We start from the raw sequence: 19,267 nt of genomic DNA, 5'->3' as shown, positions 1-19,267 counted from the left end.
AGTCAGCTTTGTTTACAGCACCTGGGACCGCTAGTCCTGGCAGTAAGGGACACCAGGTGTTAGCGGTTCACCTTCCCCATCAAGTCTTTTGTTTCAGCTGCAGAAACCTTACTCATGACCCTGCACTGCCACCGCAGGGCTTGCCCTAGCCCCTTCCCTTGGGATGGCATTCAGGCTTGTGGCACAGAGGGTCCGGCCTGAGGGACAGGAGGCTAAAGGAAGCCCGTGGCTCCAGGATCCCCCAGCTACACCCGGCCCGGCATCACCCCACGGAGCCCCATCGCCCCTCAGGGAAAGAGGCTGAAGCGCCCTCGGCAGGACACCCACCCCGCTTTCCCCTGGGCCCGCGCGCCCCTAAGATGGCGGCACCTCCCTTCAGCCCCACACCACCTCAGGCGCGACCGTTGGCGCCGCGCGCCCCGCGGGTCACGCGACCGCCGCCGCCTGCGGGAACGTGGCGCCGCCCGGCGGCGCGCGCGGCCCCTGCAGCGCGGCGCGGCGCAGTGCAACGCGGCGCAATGCAACGCGGCGCAGCCTCGCGTTTCCCGCCGCCGCGCGGGTGGCGGGCGGCGCGCGGCCCCGCCGGGCCCCTGAGGTGCCACGCGGGAAACGGAACCGACCTGCGCGCGGCGGAGTTAAAAGGGCTTTTAGAAAATACTTATTTAGTATAATCTTCCCTAAGGCACTGGGGCGGACACGCCAACTTCCCTGCGCTAGTTGCTATATCGAAGCCTAAGAAGAAATTGTGGGAGAACAAAACCAGTCTCCGTGCTTAGCAATAGAGCACGTCTCCCCCGCTCCTTTTACTGATATTTGGCTTTTTGGGAGATCCATCGTGGTCGAACCAGCGCATGGAAGTTACTGCCGGTTTCGCAGAAACATTTCATTTCTCTCTCGTTGTCAAAGCGTACCCCTAAACAATTTATCTTTAGTATTTATGTCCATTTTTGTCAGTTAGGGAAATATGGATGAGAACAAAACTGCATCCTCACAGGGACTTAGATTTGAATACCAGGATTGAACAGTAAAATAAAACACAGATTTTGCTGTGCTTAGTGTATGCAAAAAATCAGAACTTAACAGAACTGACTCTACTAACCTTCCATTAAAATAATATACACAAGTAATTAGTAAGGTATCAAATAAAGCCAGACTTACAGATTCGATTTTCATCTTAAGTGTTGTGTGACCTCTTAATAGCCTCACATTTTAGAATTTTTTTTCAAAAATCTTATTTCCCATCCAAAAATTGGTCCAGTTTCTATAACAGGTCTTGAAAACTGTTCAAAGACAGGAACTTTTGTTAACCCCACAAATAAAATATAATTAACTACAGCCAAAAAGCTGTTTTAAAAATAAGACTTTCTTGCTTTGTATTTTGTGCTTTACTACTACTTTATTACCCAGTGGCAGAGTATTGAAATACTGCTTTCCTTTAACTAACTGCTGGCCCTTCCTTCAGAGCAAGGTCTTGCCTAGGAAGGAATTTTCAAGGAAATTAGCAGAACCTTCTAACGACAAGAATTAGGCACAAAAAGCTGAAGAGAACACACTGTGTGCTAGCACTTTCTTAAACAGCAGTAACTTTATTGCCCACAGATAATGCAAACATTCTCCACACTTGCTGCAATTCAGCAAGTTACCTACTCAACACAGTTCACAAAAACTATTTATTTCCGAAGTACCCTATTGTTCTTTGAGCATGTTCTCATTTAGGTGTTTGTTATTGCTCAAATGTACAGTCTGGTTGTGATCGGCCACTCAGTCGTGAGATATGCAGAATGAAAGATGGTACAGGACTTCCAGAAATTCGGTTTGAATTATAAAGTATACCTACTTATAGGACAGAAAACAATTCAAAGTATCAGTATTTGAATTTAAGAGTCCAGACTTTCTTTGGGCACAAAATCAGAAGATGTATAGAATGAAATATCAATAGAAAAAAATACTGTACATTGATTTTGAGAAATAATATCTCAGCACAGATTAAGTGTTCACACTAAGGATGCTGTAGTGTTTTATAAAAAAGCAATAAATAGGAAAAATGTCATTGGTATTACAACAACAATCTTTGAAAGCAAAAGAATGAAAACATCTATATTAGTCCAACACAATTACTCCAATGTAAAAATACTATGACTGTAGTTCTTTTACTCCATTAGGGCACCTCCCCCAAATTGGGGATCGCCTCATTTCTCTCCCCTGAGAGCAAACTTCCTTTCTTCCAGAACCAGGTCCTTATATTTAGTAATTTTTTTTAAGGAAAAGATAGCTAGGGCTTGAACTTGCCTCAGTAATGCTTGCTATAGCTGTCAGTAGAAAAGGAAGGGACATGAGACCTGGCTTGAATCTTTAGCAAATGAACACTCTCACTTTACCTATCAATAGAAGGCTGCTGTAGACGTGTTAAATTTCAGTTTGTTGCAATTTTTCCCCTCACATCCTTTCTAAAAAAGAATTTGAATTTAAAGTAAACCACACATACATGTAAAGAGAAAGTTTTGCTGTCTTAAACTCAGGGCACTGAGAAAATCAAAGAGACGACTAATTCCTCAGATGTGAGTAAAGGGCAAAACTTTTGCATTTTGACTGGAGAACAACGATTTTGGCATTCATGTTGCACGTAACACTGTTATGCATGGGTTTCATGCACTGGAACCCATGAAAAAGTAACTAAGAAGTGATTTAATGGGTATTCTTTACAGAAACCATTTAGCAGCACAGAAACAGAGGGACCTTCCTTCCCTCACACGCTATAAAATCCTGTTTTACACTAAAATAACACTGCATAATCTCAATTCCACTTGTTAGTGCCAAAATGATGCATATCTCTCACAAAGGGCCAAATTCACAAGCAAAACATTTAAACCAGAAATTGTTTAGTTCTACATTTATTGCAGATATTAAAAGATTAACAATGCTAACGTTTACTTACACTAAAAAGAAATGTCAGTTATCCAATAACATAAGCATCTAATTGTTACTAGCTTAGCACTACTGCCAATTTGCACAGAACAGAAACTAGCAAATTGCTCTACAAGATTAATGGCAAAAAACAACCAAAAGACAGTAGACACACCACTGAAGTTAGTTAAAATGTTCACTGAAGCTTGCAGTCTTCATGGAAGAGAGCCTGGAACTAAAATAACAGAAAAGAAGCTAGTAAACTTTAAACAAGGCAATGTATCTGCACAACAAATGTTTCACATGTACATGTATTTAAATTTTCAAATCAAAGCTGCCTGCAAAAGCAGGTCAAAATAAAAGGAAATTCCTTTTGCAAAAGGAGTGTAAGGTCATCTCTTGGTAAAACAAGATAAGAGTGGCAAATGGTAACCCACTTGAGAGCAACACTGGAATCTCAGCACCAGGGCTGCTCTGCTGCTATCTTGTCCAAAATTAAAGTTTGGCACAAGAAAGATAGACCATACTACAGTCATCCAGGGTAGCAGGTTAAGATTTTCCCAATGTTCATCTTTATTTTCAAGACAGCATTATACTCTAAACTGAATTGCAATCAGAAAAGGAAGGTACCATTTTCCAATCTGGATACCAACAATTTTCCCAGATTGGGAAGTAGGTGTTTAGCAAATGCACCCCAAATGGTACTATGCTTAACAATCTCAGGTTAAACCAGAACAGCACAGAATGCTGATCAGGGTCTGAGAAAGTGGATTTCAATGTAGTGTGAAACAACACTTTGCCTTGTGCCTTTCTGCAAATACTGTGGCATACAATCAAGAATGCTTCCCAAACGTGAATGTGAAAGAAGAGGTGAACTGGAAGTTTGCAGGGAAGTAAAAAATTGTGAACAGCAACACTATCAGCTTCATCAATGAAACTAAAAGAAAAGCTAAATTCTTATGAGTGGGTCTGAGAAATAACTCTGGGGCCAACAGTATCTCCTTTTTGAAAGGCTTAAGTTTTACACTGTGTAACTGCTCAACAGGCACAGGAAAGGAAAGAGGGGCATTGGAGAGCACATCCAAATAGGAATTTAATAGATAAGCATACACTGCCAAGTACTGTAATAGATGATCTTAAAAGTAGCCTGTGGTCCAAAACGTTCATGGACTTAAGATATCTCCAAGCAAAGCCTATGAGAAATCTCTGGACTATCAAATGTCTTTAATCAAGTGTGATAACCAGATAAAACTTGAGAAACATATCTGTGTTTATGGTCTTGATGCTTCAACTTCTTGTAATATAAAGGTGAAGACACACATGTTCACGAAAAAACAGAACTATCAGCATGACATTTTTCCATACCTGCCATTATGGTTTTATTTAGTGATCATGTGCTCCAAAGCAACTAAAACTGAGCGATCAGAAAATTATACTGTGACATGATATTGTAGCTTTTGGTTTCACAGACCCATACAGCAAAGAAAAATCTTGCATTCACAAACTAAAACTGGTTGTTACAAGCAAGGAAAAGTTTGTTGCTACAGAATGAAAATAAGACACTCCCTTTCAACCAGCTAGGTTTTTAATGGAGAGAGAATATCATTTTGTCCTTTAAACAGCAGGCACAGGCAAGTTGATAACTGAACACATTTTCTTGCACATTGTCAGTTAGGAACTTGAGATGTTGCCACATTACTGTGGGGCGCTATTAGTTGCATACCACAAGCTCTTTGCTTTACAAGAAGCATGGTGCAGGATGAAAACATCAGCAAGACAGCACTCACTCCTAGTAAGCAAAACATGCGTCAGCTCAAGATAAACTCTTTAAAGAGTGAACTTCACTGAAGTATTACTATAACGTTCAAGTGAAGACTTTTGACTAGTTTTAGAAAGGTAATGATAGAGAAGGAGTATGCTAAAAAGTGGGATATTAAATTGTCACTTTCAGTAATCCAGTCAGATCCCTTATTGATATGCAAGTCTGAAAAGGATGAATGATCAGACCTTGAACATTTATCTGTAGTAACACTGCTAAATCTTTCATTTCTTCAGAACTGCTTCACCAGGAAGTTAGGTAATGCTTTTTTATTGAAGCAGAGTAGATTAATCCAATCTTCTTTCAGTAAATTCTAGAATAATCCTTTAAACTTACAAGCTTTTTGTCTTATTTCTTGGGATTTATTCAATAAAAGAACTTCTGCAAAGCAAATATTTAATAGAAACAGAAATGACTCTCTAAACTGATGGTCTTATACAACTGATGATCCACTTCCAGATGATTTCTGAACGTCTGACTTCCAAGTATTTTCTTCAGTATTTTCTGCAGACACATGAATTACATCTGTTCATGGCTTAAACTTCTTTGAGAAGGAAAGAAATTATTCAAGAATTTGTTGAACAAGAGCTGCAAATTTGTGTAAAAACAAAAAGTACACTTAAAATGTGTACTGCTTGTTCATTACAATGAAAAACCTTAGCAGCTGAGGTTTTCAAGCAAGAGTTTAGTGTTCTCAAACTTGGATGAACCATTATCCATCCTACACTTAAAGCAGAGAATCCTATATAAAATAAGCATGCAGGTAGAGACTGTTCTTAAAATTGTTGTATGGAGGAAAGGACTCTGCTTTCCACAGACTCCAGAAGTAGATCAAAAGATTAGCTCATCAACAAAATTTAGTAAAATAAAAACTGAACTGCCTTGCAGTAAGATCTGAATTTGAGAAGGTTCTTGGCTTCAGAAAGGAACAGAGCCGAAGCAGGATAGTCACATTTCTAATGCTGCTTATTCTGTTTGGAGAAAGCCATCTCATCATGTAACAGGCAAACTTGGCCAAAGAGAGAGGTAAACAGGCACTTCCGAGAACAAATCAGTTGTTTCTTCCTCAGAAGATGACATCCAAGTCGTTAGCTTGCACAATTAAATACAAGGCTAACTTTAATCTTGGAAAATGTTTTCATACGTCAGTATTCAAGTCCAATACTATAGAACAAAGCGTTCTTCATACTGGCATACTCTGCTGAAGATCTTTCACACAGCAGCCTTTGCATATCCGTGCACTTTCTAGCGAGCGAGTCTCTTATGTCAAACCTAGAAAGTAAGATTTGCGGGTAATTCAGAAGTTCAAAGTAGGTCTGGATTTTCATGACAAGTAAGAAGCCAGATATACTCATGGAAATAGTAATATTTTCTTGGTAAAGGAAGACTTAAAAAACCCTGGTATTTTAACGTTTGCAGGAATTCATAAACCAGACGTGTCCATTGCACATACCTATTTACTTGCTCTTTTCTGCCTGTACATTTGTATCATTCTTTGACGGAAAACATCAAATGCATCTTCTTTATTTTCTTCCCCTGCAACACCCAAGCCCTCCCCTGCAGAGGTAGCACCCCTAGGGAGTAAAATGAATAGTTAGAACACACTGTTTCTGTTACATTTGACAATGTGCAGAAGAGATCTAAACAACAGCTTCCAACATAGACACAATTCGAGTGGTATGTAATTCTGTTTACTTTGGGGGGGAAGGAGAGCAGAGGCTTGGTCCTTGGCATACCATATCAACTGTAAAACAATCCCCACCTCCCATCACACATGCAAATATCCACAAGAAGAAAATGCTCCCGTGACAGCAAGGGAGAAGTGAAGATACAGTCACCTAGCAGATCAAATTCTTACATGAACTCTTGTAGTAATCACTTTATTCACAGTATGCAGAATCCTCTGTTGAAAAGATGGCAAAAATTGCCATGTTTCTTCAATCTTAAAAATGATTAAGTCAGAGACTTTGAGGAATGAGCAGGAAACACCACATAAGTCTGGATAAAAGATGAAATCTTTAGCAAAGGAACATAATGCTGCTTACTTAAAATTTCTAGCAAGCTCAGGTCTTGCAGGACCTACACAATGGAAAAAACCTGCAGCTCCTGCCCTCTCAAAAAAGTGAGTCATTAACTCATCTCTCTTCATCCAATATGCCAACAGAAGCAGAGGGGCTTCAGCAAAATCAAAACAACTTTTTATCCTGGAAGGAGATGGGAAGTGATGTCCCACAAGAATGCTGAGATACCAAATATTAAAAGCCATCTCTCTTTCTCCAGGTTGTGTGCATAGAACATACACTTCACACAGCTAAGATTAATGAAACCTCTGATTTAGGAATGATGCCCCATGTAAGTTCTATCCTCCAGGCCAGTTACATTAGTATTATCTATTAAAAATTTCACTATGTGAAGTAAGAAAAAATTTCAGATTGCCCAGTTTACTGAAATTGGGATTGCTGGGCCATCAGGGTAAAATTGGAGAACCTTAAGTAGTATAGATAGAAATGGTTCTTATCCAATTTCTGTAATGACATATCCACTTAAGCCAAATAGATCACTGTGCAGTTCTAAAAGAATATTCACAGACTCTTAAAAGGCAAATTCAACTTTGCATTCCACAGTAGAAATCTTGGATACTGTTTTTTCTTGTGAATGGTATTAGAGTCTGCCTTGGCAGCTGTATGATCAAGTTAAGTCTCATTTTAGAGTACACTTAGAAGTAAAGCCACCTAAAGGATCTTGTGGTTTCCTCATTTTAATGCATGCCTGTTGTTCCCACATGGAGTTATATGCTCTCTGCACTAAAGATCTGCTCAAAGAAAAATCCACAGATTCCAAAAACAGCAAACATCTTACATATATACCTTGTTAAATCACCTATTTGGACCTCCAATTGCTGCCCTTTGTTTTCCATCTTTTAAAGTATGAACTATTTGAAGGAGAGAGTTTTCATTTGCTGTTTCCATTATACAATGGGTGCTTAATACTTACGAATAGGAAGAACAGATTTTTTGATACTTACACTATAGTTCCCCTTCTAGCTTACTTTCAGAATAAAAGTACTAATCAAAGACATCACGTAATTACTCAAGAGGATCTATCCCATAAAAATGTTCTGCCTTCAACTGTGTGGGTGGTTTTGGGGAGGGTTTTTTAAGCTCTCTTCAGCTGTAGAATTGGTCAGACCCATAGTTGTGACAGTTAAGTTCCTAGGACAGAAAAGAGCAAAACAAGACTAACAGAAAACTCAACTGAGAATTTTCTGGAGCCATAATTTCCATCAGGAGACACCATGCACCCCATATATCTTTTTACAGTAAAATAAAGTAAAAATCTCCTCAAACCTCCAAATATGACTTGCTCTCTCAAGCCTTTCAAAGACAAGCCTTAAGCTTTCTTAATAAAAAAGGACCTCAAGTTTCATTGTATAACAACTGACTCTTATCAGTTCTAGAGACCAGTGCTGTATGATAATGATCAAAAGATGTTCTACTCTGATATTGGAGTGTCTCCAATTATTAATCCAGCCCCTTTCCTCAGAGAAGATTAAACAATTTGTGGACTTGTAAACAAGTCATCAATAGAAGAGCTGGTAATTTTAAAAGGGGAAGAAAGAGTGGAGACTGCAGATTGCTAAGTGAAAAAAACTGCACTGTATCAAAGCGACTAACAAGAGAAAGCAAAATTTTAAGTTGCACTGGTTTCATCCTGACTGAGATCATCTCAAAGTATTGTCCAAAGAATGACTCTGATAGGAAAGTAAAGAGAAGTGCAAGCTGTGAAAGCAGTCAATGATACAGAGTTACCTGAGTAACACTCTCTATGCTACAGAAAAGGTCAACAAGTTTTTGTAAGGGTTACAGAAAGCAGATCTTCACTGCTCTTTGCAGCTATCTTTACAAGAGTGACACAGCAATGGACTTGAGTTGGAAAAAGTGTATTTTCACCTATTAAAAATGCAGTTCTTGGGGAAGGCCAAAAACTTAGAATGTGGTGGACTAACCGTCAAACCAGATACACGCAAATAGCTTATTATTAGCTGTGCGGTGAGACTTGCACCAGGAGCTATAGAAACCAAAAAGTTACTCATAATCTTTGGTCTCAGCAAGTGTTTTGGGATTAAGAACCAAGATTCCAACACTGGCGAACACAGGAGAGCTATAGGCAAGTTAACTTTCTCATTGTACATTTGCTGCTGAAGAAAGAAATACGGAAACTATAGTGATGGCTACTGGAAGGTAAACAACTAAAAGCTGTTTCTACTGGACTAAAATGACCAGTACTGTCCAAGGCATGAAGAGAAAATAGAAAACCCTGGAGAAAGTAGACAGTTAACCCACAAACTACTTGTGTGAACTAGAGAGCTTGTCATATGGTTTCAAAGAGAAATAAATTGTTTCTGCCTCATTATTCTGTCAGGGAGCTGAAGGACATAATATCCATTCTCTGTGCAGGCAGCAGTGGACACTGGACACAAAAACTTTAAAAGACAAAACCAAGATTCAAAAACAAAGTATGTTCTAAAGAAAAAAAGCACACTTACCTTCTGATAGATGCACTTACCTCTTTCAGTATGCGGTGGAATAAGTCACATATTTACAGTGAAAATGATTTTGCTGCCTAAACTTGGTAGTACAGTGTATGATATCCCTAAAGTCTGTTTATATGTTATTATGTACCTGTCATCGCAGCAAGGAGATCCCCAGGGTAACACCATGTGTTAAAAAAACAACTCCTCCCCACCAAATATCCTGAAGGAGGGGGACACCCATATACCTTTAGAAAGCATCCGTACACTGCAGCATTCACACTGCAGCCTTCAGATGTCAAACTAGACAGCCGCCTTCTAGACCATACTTTGCCCAGTTTAGCCAGGAAACGCGTGAAGTCTGCATGCTCAACTTTACTGAGGCCAGAGATAAAGAGGAAACAAAACCCTGAACTGGCCATAGCCAGGTGGGTTAGATTCCCATAGTTACTGCTAGAATCCCAGCCTTTTCCACAGCTGTCAAATTTCTGCAGTTTGTTCCCATTACATACACTTTTACAGGCTCTCTGATTCCTTTTCCTCGTGTACCAAGGCCATGTCCTTCTTGCCAGCCCATCTTCTGAAGCATCTGGAAACCCACATTTTTGTTTGTCAGTTTCTTGTGTGAAAATTCTAAATCTTTAGGTTTCTGTGGAGAGAAAAAACACAGAGAAACAAGGGTGGACTTTTTTGTTATAGAGAGAGAGACCATGGATTTAAATTCCTCCTCCTCAAAAAAAAAGTAAATTAAATGTGTTTAAATTTCTGGATATACAGAAATATCTTTTAAGCAGCATTTCTCTATCCACACAGAAAAAGTCTATCAAAGAGTAAACATCTGCTTGGCCAGTTTAAACAGTATTAACAAATGTATTTCAACTTCTCAAATTCTTTAATTACATTATTAAAATAGAGTACACTCTAAAAAATAACACCCTTTTATATTTTAAAAGGTAGTTATGTTTCTAATAACAAATACTGAATGATACGATGACTGCCTCCCTATTACAAATATAGAAGCGGTCAAATAGCTTTTCACCAATTTTGGAAAGCTGTAACATTTTGCCAGAGAGCGATTCACCAATTTCTTTTCTTAAAAAAAAAAAAAAAAAAAAAAAAAAGCCCAGTTTGTCCATCAAGAGATCTTACCACAGGTAAATAAGTTTAATGCACAGCTGTTCAGTAAGGCTCTAACTTAAGATGTTTTTAATTTTGACAGAGATAGTAAGAGACAACAGGAGCCATGGCTCCCCTCAGATTTAGTCCAGCCTTTTCCAGGATCAAGCTCTTCAGGTTTTAATTGATTTTAAGACAATACTCATTTACAGAGGCTGTCTCTCTTAAAGACAGTTGATTCTCAGAATGCAATAGCAAACCAGAAGAGTTCTTTACCTTCTTCTTCTTTGTAACTGGGCAACCACGAGGCCTATCATAAGCGATTCTGACAGGTTCATGAACTGTAAGTCAAATCAAAGACAAAACTCGGCTGTAAAGACAACCAATTTTAATACAGAACTCCAAAAATACATACTCAAGTGGGACTCTAACTCAACACCTCAGTCTAAAACCAGTGCCATCAGGAAAGATCAGAATGAAAAAGAGAGTAAGATGCCATGCCAGCAATACACTGGTGGATGACATTCTGTAAGAACTTCCTATCTTTTATTTCCATGAGCTTCTGTAATGTTCTGATAGAAAATTCAGACTGGACTTAAATGAGGTTATTGTACATTATTTTCATAACACCACCACCAACATTTATCAATAAACATCATTATGCAGATAAAAGACATTTGTTAAAGTAGCTGCAGAGCACATGCAGTAATAAGTTTTAAGTACTTGTCTCTCAAGTCTTAAAAATATTGTGACACAACCCCCTCCCCCCCGTTGCCATATTGACAAAATTTAATGGGTGAATCCAAAGTAGCTCTGGATTACAGCTTTTTGATCTAAATATATTCAGAGCAGTCAAACATTCAAAGTATGCTCACTGCTAGGCTTAAGATTGTTTCAACCTGCCATACACTGATGGAAGAAATGCCCCCACAACTACTGCTATGTTTTTTTAAGCAGCAGAGAAAGGATAACATTTACATAGAGAATTTTTAGGAATGACGTTTGACAGAGGTTATCTCAAACTAGAAGCAAAGCTTTGCTACTGCCCTAGAATACAAAAACTCTTACCCATTAATCAGATTTTCCTGTGTCAATTGAACGAACATTTTAAATGAACAGCATGCTCATTTTTGCATTAAAGAGATGTAATTCTTTCAGCCAATAACAATCAGTAACACACTACAAAATACAGAGAAATGCAGGAATTTCCTGTTGATATGTACAAAATATCTTTCAAATAACATTCACCTTTTGGTTCTTCTATGAGGCATATCCTTTTAGAGGCAGGAATCATACCAACTTTCAGTGATTTGCTGCTGATTCGTTTGCGAGGAAATAGGGTACCAGGAACAGGAGTAGATGCCTGTGTTGACAGATTTGGTATAGTACCATCAGATGATGTGGCTAGCTGCATTTCACCTGTTGAAATTTCCTCTCCTGTTTTGGAAATCATCTCTTCAACTAGGTTCTCCTCACTTCTACCTGCTGAGAAGTCCTCCTCTTCTCCCTCCTCTGCTTGCTCCATCTCCATTTCCATTTCTTCCAAAGGTCGGGAGATATCCTCTTCAAACTCAGCTTCCTCCTCATTTTCTTCTTCCTCTTCTTCTTCATCTTCTTCCTCCTCCTCTTCTGAAATATCCAGATTTCTCTCTTCAGGTTTAGTACCTTCCCCAGCATCAGTTGTTTCTGACACAGCACTGAAGTTAATAGATGGACATAACTCATAGACTTTCATTCGGTAGAATTTGAAAGCAGAACTATTTCGATCCTGTAGAAACCTGGGCAAAAATTACAGTGAAAATAATGTCAAAGAGATTTTCTTTGGTTAGCATGAAGCAAGATACTATAAATATATCTCTTATTCATTTTTGAAGGGTCATTCTAGTGGTGTTTTGAAGCACTGTAGGATTCCCTTACAACATGTAATAAAACCAGAGATCATTCTCCTGAAAATCTTACAGAGCAATATTCATCAGTTCTCAAACTGTTTTGGAAAAAGATATCAATATAATTATCTTCATTATATAGATGGGGAGACTAAAACAAAGACAAGATGCTAGTTCAAGATCACCCAGCAGACAAACAGCCAACCCCAGAAGATTACTCATGTCTTCCAAATTTCAGTCAAGTGGTCTATGTGGAAAGAGGTTTATTGATTCTGAAGAAGACGGAAGAGGTAGCAGGGCTCCACTTCTGTTTGCACAGTACCACTAAAAGTGAAAAACTTCTGCTAATTTACATGACAGTGCTCAGGAACATTGTATTTAAAGCCTCATTTAAAAGAAAAAATTAATAAGATTGGAAAATACTTTGTCAGAACACTGTTTCAGGGCAAAAGCTGATGACTTAGGATAGAAGAGAAAAAAACGTATTTCAATACATATGTGCATTTAGGAGAACCATTTATCTTTCTTCTCAGATATTTCAGATATTGACCATTAATGGAGGTGCTGAGTGGGACAACAGGGAGTAGCACTCAAAATCCCATGTTCCCAAACACATTAAATAAAAACATGCATCTCTAAGTGACCACAAGATAGACAAAGAGTGCTAAAACAAATAATAAAAGGAAATATCTCTTTAATAATTGTTTAGATGTATTTTTATTTTTCTTATTGGCCAGTTTTCCATAGATGAACGTGTAGGTTACTCACCAAAGATCCGGGTTATCTGCGCTGTTGTCTATGCTGAACTGCTCAATTTCTGGTCCTACTTGAGCAACAAACTTGGCCAGCTTCTCAGCAGTTTCCATTGTTTTAGCATCCACTGCAAGAAACAGAATGTTCATGCAAAGCCTACAGCACTGGAATGTCAGTACAGTTGAGAACTCTATCTACTTTAGCAAAATAAATAAAGATTAGAATTTCCAGGAGAACATTCTATGGAATCTTAATTCTTTTCTTGTGTCATTTTAAAGTCAAATCTTGCATCTTCACTTACCATCAGGAAACTGAGAGGACAATGGTGGGAAAAGTTCAGGTGGTGCCAATAAATCTTCAGAATCTGCCCCTTCTTCTGCTGGCAGAGAGACTTCTGGATTAGTGGCACATTGTGAGGACCCAGTTGTATCCAAGGAAGAATTCTTTTCGGCCACGTTGGTTTCTGATACAGAAGGCTTTGACTGGACTGAACCTTGGATGTGCTTGTCTTGGTGTTTCAGCATTGTACCAGCTGACAGCACAGTCTGTGTCCCTATTGTTGCCCTCCTCACCTTCCTTCCTCGAACTCCACGTTGTGCAATAATTCCAAGCCTTTTTCTTTTAAATAGTCTTCTCTTAATACTTGCTACTTTCCTGGCATACAACATGGCCCTTACCGATTCTGTTGCAGATTCTTCTAGTGTTCTGCCCTCACCACCTGCTTCCTTGCCAGATGATGTCCGCCTTTGCATCTCTGATAACTTCAGTCTGTAATATTTGTATTCTAGACTATCTTCTTCAGACAAGAACCTAAATAAAAATGATATAAATAAAATGAAAGCCTAAGCCAAAAGCACAACTAATCTCAAATTCTCAGATCAGAAACTCAGTAACAACTGACCATTTTTGAGGGGTATACTCAGGTTACTGCACTAACAATCACCTGCATAGGTTTTCCCTCAGAATAAAAGGTAACTCCATTTCTAAAGCAGTAAGTAAAGAAAATTATGTCAAGCAAGCAAATGACAGAGGGTTTTGACATAAATTATCTGGCTAGTAATTAATCAGCTATGCTGCAATTTGCACATAGAGACATGTTGTCATATTAAAGATCATTACAGTTGGAGTGTCTTGGCTTTCTTTTTCCAGTATTATTTGTAGAACACTAGACTCATAAGTCTGTTACATACATACATATATATATATACACGTATATATGTATGTTAACTACATTTGCTTAATATCTTCACCTTGTAAATGTAGACTGCTTTTAACTTCTTGTATTTGGATTGACTTACAGTCATTATTGACAGATCAAAAGGAATGTGGTCTACTAGACAAAACAAAAGCACCAGGACAATTTCCAGGGATATAAAGAAGTGTAATTAATTAGCTTTGAAAACATTTTCAAATAGTCGGGTGAAATATACCATAGGCTTTGATCTTACGCCCATTGAGCGAAATATTAAAATTCTAAGTATCTTCAGTGGAGCAGAGCAAAGTAGTATTATGACATACTGTTCTAATTGCACAAACACGCCTACCAATATTCAGGACAGTTCTTTTGAGCGTTTCTCTCTTTGGCAGACAAGGTTCCTGAAACAATGCTATTCACTAGCTTTTCAATTGTCTCTACAACTTTCCGATCAGCTCGCTGTGGGACTGTAAGAAGAAATAAAACAGAATCATTTCATTATTCACAGGGTATCAATATATCCTCTTTCTATTCTTGTGACATATTGACATTTACAATTTTTCGACATATCAACACAAAAAAAGGCTGCACTTAATATTAGAATAAGTTAAGGAAACCTCAGAAACTTTGTTTTCTCAACTCACCTTAGATCTAGAACAGTTCATTATGGGAACCATCATGGTTTAAGAAACTTATCCTCTGCCATACTGGGCAAGATAAGTCATCTTTTAAGTGGCAATTACTTATAGCACCAAAAGGATTTTGTGCAAAGTAAATATATTTGAACACTACTTCGAAAGGGTAAGTTGCAAATTATTGGTCACACAGCATCAGTGCTGTAAAAACTCACTGCTGAAGTAGCTGAAGTCCAAAGAGGAAGAAACAGATGAGTATAGTAAGGAATAAGCATACTTTAGAGCGGATGAAGTAGATGGCCTAATACAGTAAAGGTGGTACTATTGCTAAAGATAGTAGTATATAAACAACTTTGAAGAAATATGCTTGCATCTGGTAAAAGTGGTAATGGTAACATCTCATAACTTTGCTTACTTGGAAATACTTATTCTGTAACTTAGCCAACTGCCAATTAGTTGGTGGGCTATGATGCGCAGATGTGATCCTGGGCTCCCTAGCTCGAGGCTGTGACGTTGGATGGTAGGACAGCTGAAGTAGCCAAGGGCACAAGCTGAAAATCCTAAATTTGAAGTACATGCAGTAGAGGGGAGGAAGGAGACATGCTTTCATCTGCATAGCCTGGCAGGGAGCTGAAAGCTACTGCTATAGCAGATAGTATTACATGCTGCACCACTGCCAGGGATTTGCATGGAATTCCCAGCACTAGGAATTCCTGACCTAATGAAACCATGAAAATTTGAGGTAAAATCCTGGTGAAAAGTAAAGAAACTCTGTACTGGAAAAGTATCTTACAGCATTTCACTTACTCTTAATTTTTGTGTCAGGAGAGGGTTTTTTAAGCTGTACTGTGGACTCCGGTTCAGCTTTTTTCATCTGAATTGGATATCCACTTTTCTCCAACCAAGCCTTCAAATTTTCTATGTACTCTCTTCCAAACAATGTTGAATCATCAAAATTTGGGAATAATGTTGGTGCGGGAGCCATTTCCTGGAGCCCTACAGCTTCGAGTATTTTCTCTTGCCTGAAAACAGATGCTAATGCAAAGGTCTGACCCAGAAGTGCTAAAGACTTACGACAAAGAGAAACAGTGGTCTCAAAAGCATTTGCCATTTCTCTGGGATTACTGAAACCACTTGTCTTAATGCTTAATTCATAGGCATTGCAGGCCATGAGCAGAGGTGTAACACCTTTTAGTAGACGGTCTTGGAGCCTCATTATGTATTTATCAAAAGGTTTTATTATTTCAAAGAAGCAGTTCTTTGTTTTCACAGCACCCTTATCCAATAGCATATTTAAAAACTCATTGTCCACTTTGGGAGTTTTCAGAGCAGCATGTTGTAAACTCTTGATAGTAAAGAAACAATAATCTCTGTGTTCTGGCTTTAGTGAACACTTGAATGAAGCAAGCATTTTTGCACAGGTTTCTGTCTCTAGCTCAAAGAGAGCTCCAAAGAGCCGAGAAAATTCTGCATCATTTTTTATTGCATGAAATCCTGCCCATTTTATGATTTCTATTCCAAATGTTGAAAAAATGTCAGATTTGTCCACAAGGTCAAAACTGAGATTTCTGAAAACATGTGCAGGCTTTGGAAGTCTGAGGATAGGTCTCTGGGTTGTTATAGTTGGTCTCTGATTAGGTCGTGGAGGCAGCTTTTGATTAGGGCGCTGGACGGTCACCGGCCTCTGGTTAGGATGCTCAGCAGTCTCTGGCATTTGATCAGATTGCATAGTTGGCTTCTGCTCGGCCTCTGGTTGCAGCTTTTTAGTGTTCCATTTTTTTAGGGGAGTTTTGACATCTGCTTTGAATACTTTAGTTTTGGCAGTGCCCCTTGTAATACGTTTTCCTCGCAGAACTCTTCCCCTGCCAATGCTGCCCCTCCGTACCGGGGGTCTGAACTCACTGTCAGACTGAATCCCAAAGTCCATATCATACTCCTGACCTTCCATGTTACTGTACTCATCTTCCATGAGTCCTGGTGATCTAAAATCACCTAAAATATCTGAAGAACTAAAGTCAGTTTCATGTGGTCCAGTGGACTCCCAAGGGTCAGGATGGCCATAGTCCTGCTCATGAGAAGCCAGGTCCCCATACTCCCGGTCGTGAGAAACTGGGTGCCCATATTCCCGGTCATGAGAAACCGGGCGCCCATACTCCCGGTTACGAGATGCTGGGCGCCCATACTCCCTGTCATGAGAAGCCGGGCGCCCATACTCCCGGTCGCGAGATGCTGGACGGCCAAATTCCCTGTCATGAGAAGCCGGGCGCCCATACTCCCGGTCGCGAGACGCTGGGCGGCCATACTGTTCATGGTAATAGTTATCTTTCCTTATAAGAGGGCTGCTAGATCTATAAGAAGGTCCTGGATACTCATCTCTAGGGTCTTCACTCCAGTCATCATGTGGATGGTGTTGGATGTCATCATGAGTGTATCTTCCCTCATCATGAAAACTGTCTTCATATCTTGGTCTTGGGACTGGCCTTGAATGAGCTGCAATGATAAAGACCTGAATACATGTCTTGCACTGCAAGTAGTATTAAGAAAAAAATTCACAAGCAATTTGGACACTTGAACAGTCAAGACTCCAAAACTTTGAGGTACAGTATCCATATCTAACTTTAGGATATTCCTATTTACTTTCGTATATGTCTTGAATAATTCATAATAACCAAAATCAACTAATGATTAAAAATGCCTAGACATGCATGACAAAACAATTTATTAAAACCTTTTCAGATACAGTTAAAGCAGAAATGCAAGTTCTGCTACAATCCCCTTCTTTTCCCCCTTGCTCACTACTTTCTCAGCCTAGGAAGATTCAAATATCATGTTCATAATGCTTCTTAGAAACAAACAGACAAAGATCTAATCAGGCTTCTCAGATATAAAAATACTGAAAACATGCACATTCTGTTTTCATACTGAATGTCAGAATAGCACAACTGAACAGAAGACTCTATTTTGTACAAATTGATACACATTTCACTGAGATTTAAAGAACAAGTCAGTTTTTGAAGGAAACTGCCTCTACAACATTAAAGACAGAAACGCAAGGAATTCCTGCAAAATAGCCAGGAATCTCGCCCATTTCCTAATTCCAATAGCTGAATTCAGAAAATAAAGGATACATGAACAGACTAATTATTTAAATTAAATTGTTCCTCCGAAGCTTAGAAAACTTTAAGAAAACATAACAGATCTTATTTTAAAACACCTAACTTGCTATGAATGCAATCTGTTTAATTACTCCAGACATTCTGAATATGAAATTTAGAAGAGAATGTAAAAGAATGTGCAGATCAGGTACTGTACACATTCACCTGTTTAATCTCTTGCTTTTAGCTTTTTCTTTCTCTAAGAATAACATGATGCCGAGAGACCCAAAGGCCCCAAATGCACTCCTATGTTCAACTGATCAGACATCAAGAGAATTTTGCCCTGCGACGCCGTCTCCAGAGACCTCCCTGAAATCGGACCCACTCTCAGACGCAGCCTGAACGAATTCCATTGTTTGGAATTCAGTTTTTCCTTGGAATTTGCACTCCACATTGGAACGGTGGCTGCCACACTGAGCGGTTATCCTCTTAAATAGAAAAGGACGTGGAAAAATATTGGTGCAGGTGCTCCCGTAGGCAACCAAGATGAGCACTGCCACAGCAGCTGTTACAACCCAGGGCACGTCACGCCGAGGTTTTTATTACCTTTAAAGTGATGGATGGTGTCTTCCATAGCATCGCTCCGCTCCATCCGGTACCTTTTAACTTTGTCCTGCACTACAGCATCAAACGTCTCCCGTGTGATCCGCCGAGAGGCCATTTTTACCCTGCAGCGAAACAGCACAAAGCCGCCCCTGACCTGGGCACGGAGGCGGGGAGACGCCGCGGAGCCCCGGCCCGGTCCGACACCGGGCGGGCTCCCGCGGCCCTTTGGGCTGGTCCCTCCTCCGGGCGCCGAGCGGCGCAGCCTGAGGTGAAGCGCGGCGTGAGGGGGGGGGAGTCGTTAGCGCCTCCCGCCTTCCCGCCCCTCACCGGGCCACCGCCGGGCCGCGCAGGCTCCGGCACGGGGTGTGGGGGGGGGAAAGCGGAGGGGGAGGGGGCCAGGCCCGGGCCCGCCCCCGCCCCGCGGCGCGGCCCGCCCCGCCGGGAGCGGCCCTGCCCTCCGGCACCGAGGCGGCGCCTCCGCCCCGGCCCCGCAGCCTCCCCGCCACACGGGAATCTCCCAGCAGCACCCGCGGGACGCTCTCCCCCCCCCTCCCCTCACCCCACTGCGCCTGCGCGCTACAGGCCCCACCGAGGCGCAGGCGCCGCCGCCCCTCTTCCCCCCCCACCCAAGGCGGGTGGCTCTCAGGGAGGGGGAGTCCACGCGGGGAGGCGGTGGGGTTCAACAACGAGGCCGCCGCCCTGGATCGGGAGGGGATTAGGCGGGAAC

At 40.4% G+C, this 19,267-nt stretch overlaps 1 protein-coding gene across 3 annotated transcripts; it reads right to left on the bottom strand.

The window, feature by feature from the left end:
* Window positions 1-1,566: 1,566 nt before the first annotated feature.
* Window positions 1,567-18,813, bottom strand: SUGP2 (SURP and G-patch domain containing 2). Of its 3 annotated transcripts, none has more exons than XM_067312617.1 (10): window positions 18,541-18,813; window positions 15,647-17,329; window positions 14,554-14,671; window positions 13,311-13,819; window positions 13,025-13,136; window positions 11,619-12,148; window positions 10,647-10,711; window positions 9,767-9,903; window positions 6,177-6,297; window positions 1,567-5,995 (listed from the first exon to the last, which is right to left on the bottom strand). In XM_067312617.1, the coding sequence occupies exons 1-9, from the start codon at window positions 18,653-18,655 to the stop codon at window positions 6,177-6,179; spliced, it is 3,390 nt and encodes a 1,129-aa protein (XP_067168718.1). In that variant the 5' UTR covers window positions 18,656-18,813; the 3' UTR covers window positions 1,567-5,995. The 3 variants fall into 3 exon arrangements, with proteins under 3 accessions (XP_067168718.1, XP_067168716.1, XP_067168717.1); XM_067312615.1 differs by having other exon boundaries at window positions 1,567-3,139; window positions 18,541-18,722; XM_067312616.1 differs by lacking the exon at window positions 6,177-6,297 and having other exon boundaries at window positions 1,567-3,139; window positions 18,541-18,722.
* Between the last annotated feature and the right edge of the window lie 454 nt (window positions 18,814-19,267).

Source organism: Apteryx mantelli, chromosome 30 (genome assembly GCF_036417845.1).
Source record: "Apteryx mantelli isolate bAptMan1 chromosome 30, bAptMan1.hap1, whole genome shotgun sequence".
NCBI classification, from domain to species: Eukaryota; Metazoa; Chordata; class Aves; order Apterygiformes; family Apterygidae; genus Apteryx; species Apteryx mantelli.
The sequence above is the reverse complement of the archived record's forward strand: the minus strand, read 5'-3'. Positions and strand labels throughout refer to the sequence as shown.

Bases quoted from the DNA above. Each gene is read 5' to 3' on its own strand.
- SUGP2 (XM_067312617.1), bottom strand. From the start codon at position 18,655: ATGGCCTCTCGGCGGATCACACGGGAGACGTTTGATGCTGTAGTGCAG. The intron at 14,672-15,646 runs GTAAGTGAAATG...TTCTTCTTACAG, and splicing joins TCCTGACACAAAAATTAAGA to TCCCACAGCGAGCTGATCGG. The intron at 9,904-10,646 runs GTAAAGAACTCT...TTCTCTCCACAG, and splicing joins CAGTTACAAAGAAGAAGAAG to AAACCTAAAGATTTAGAATT.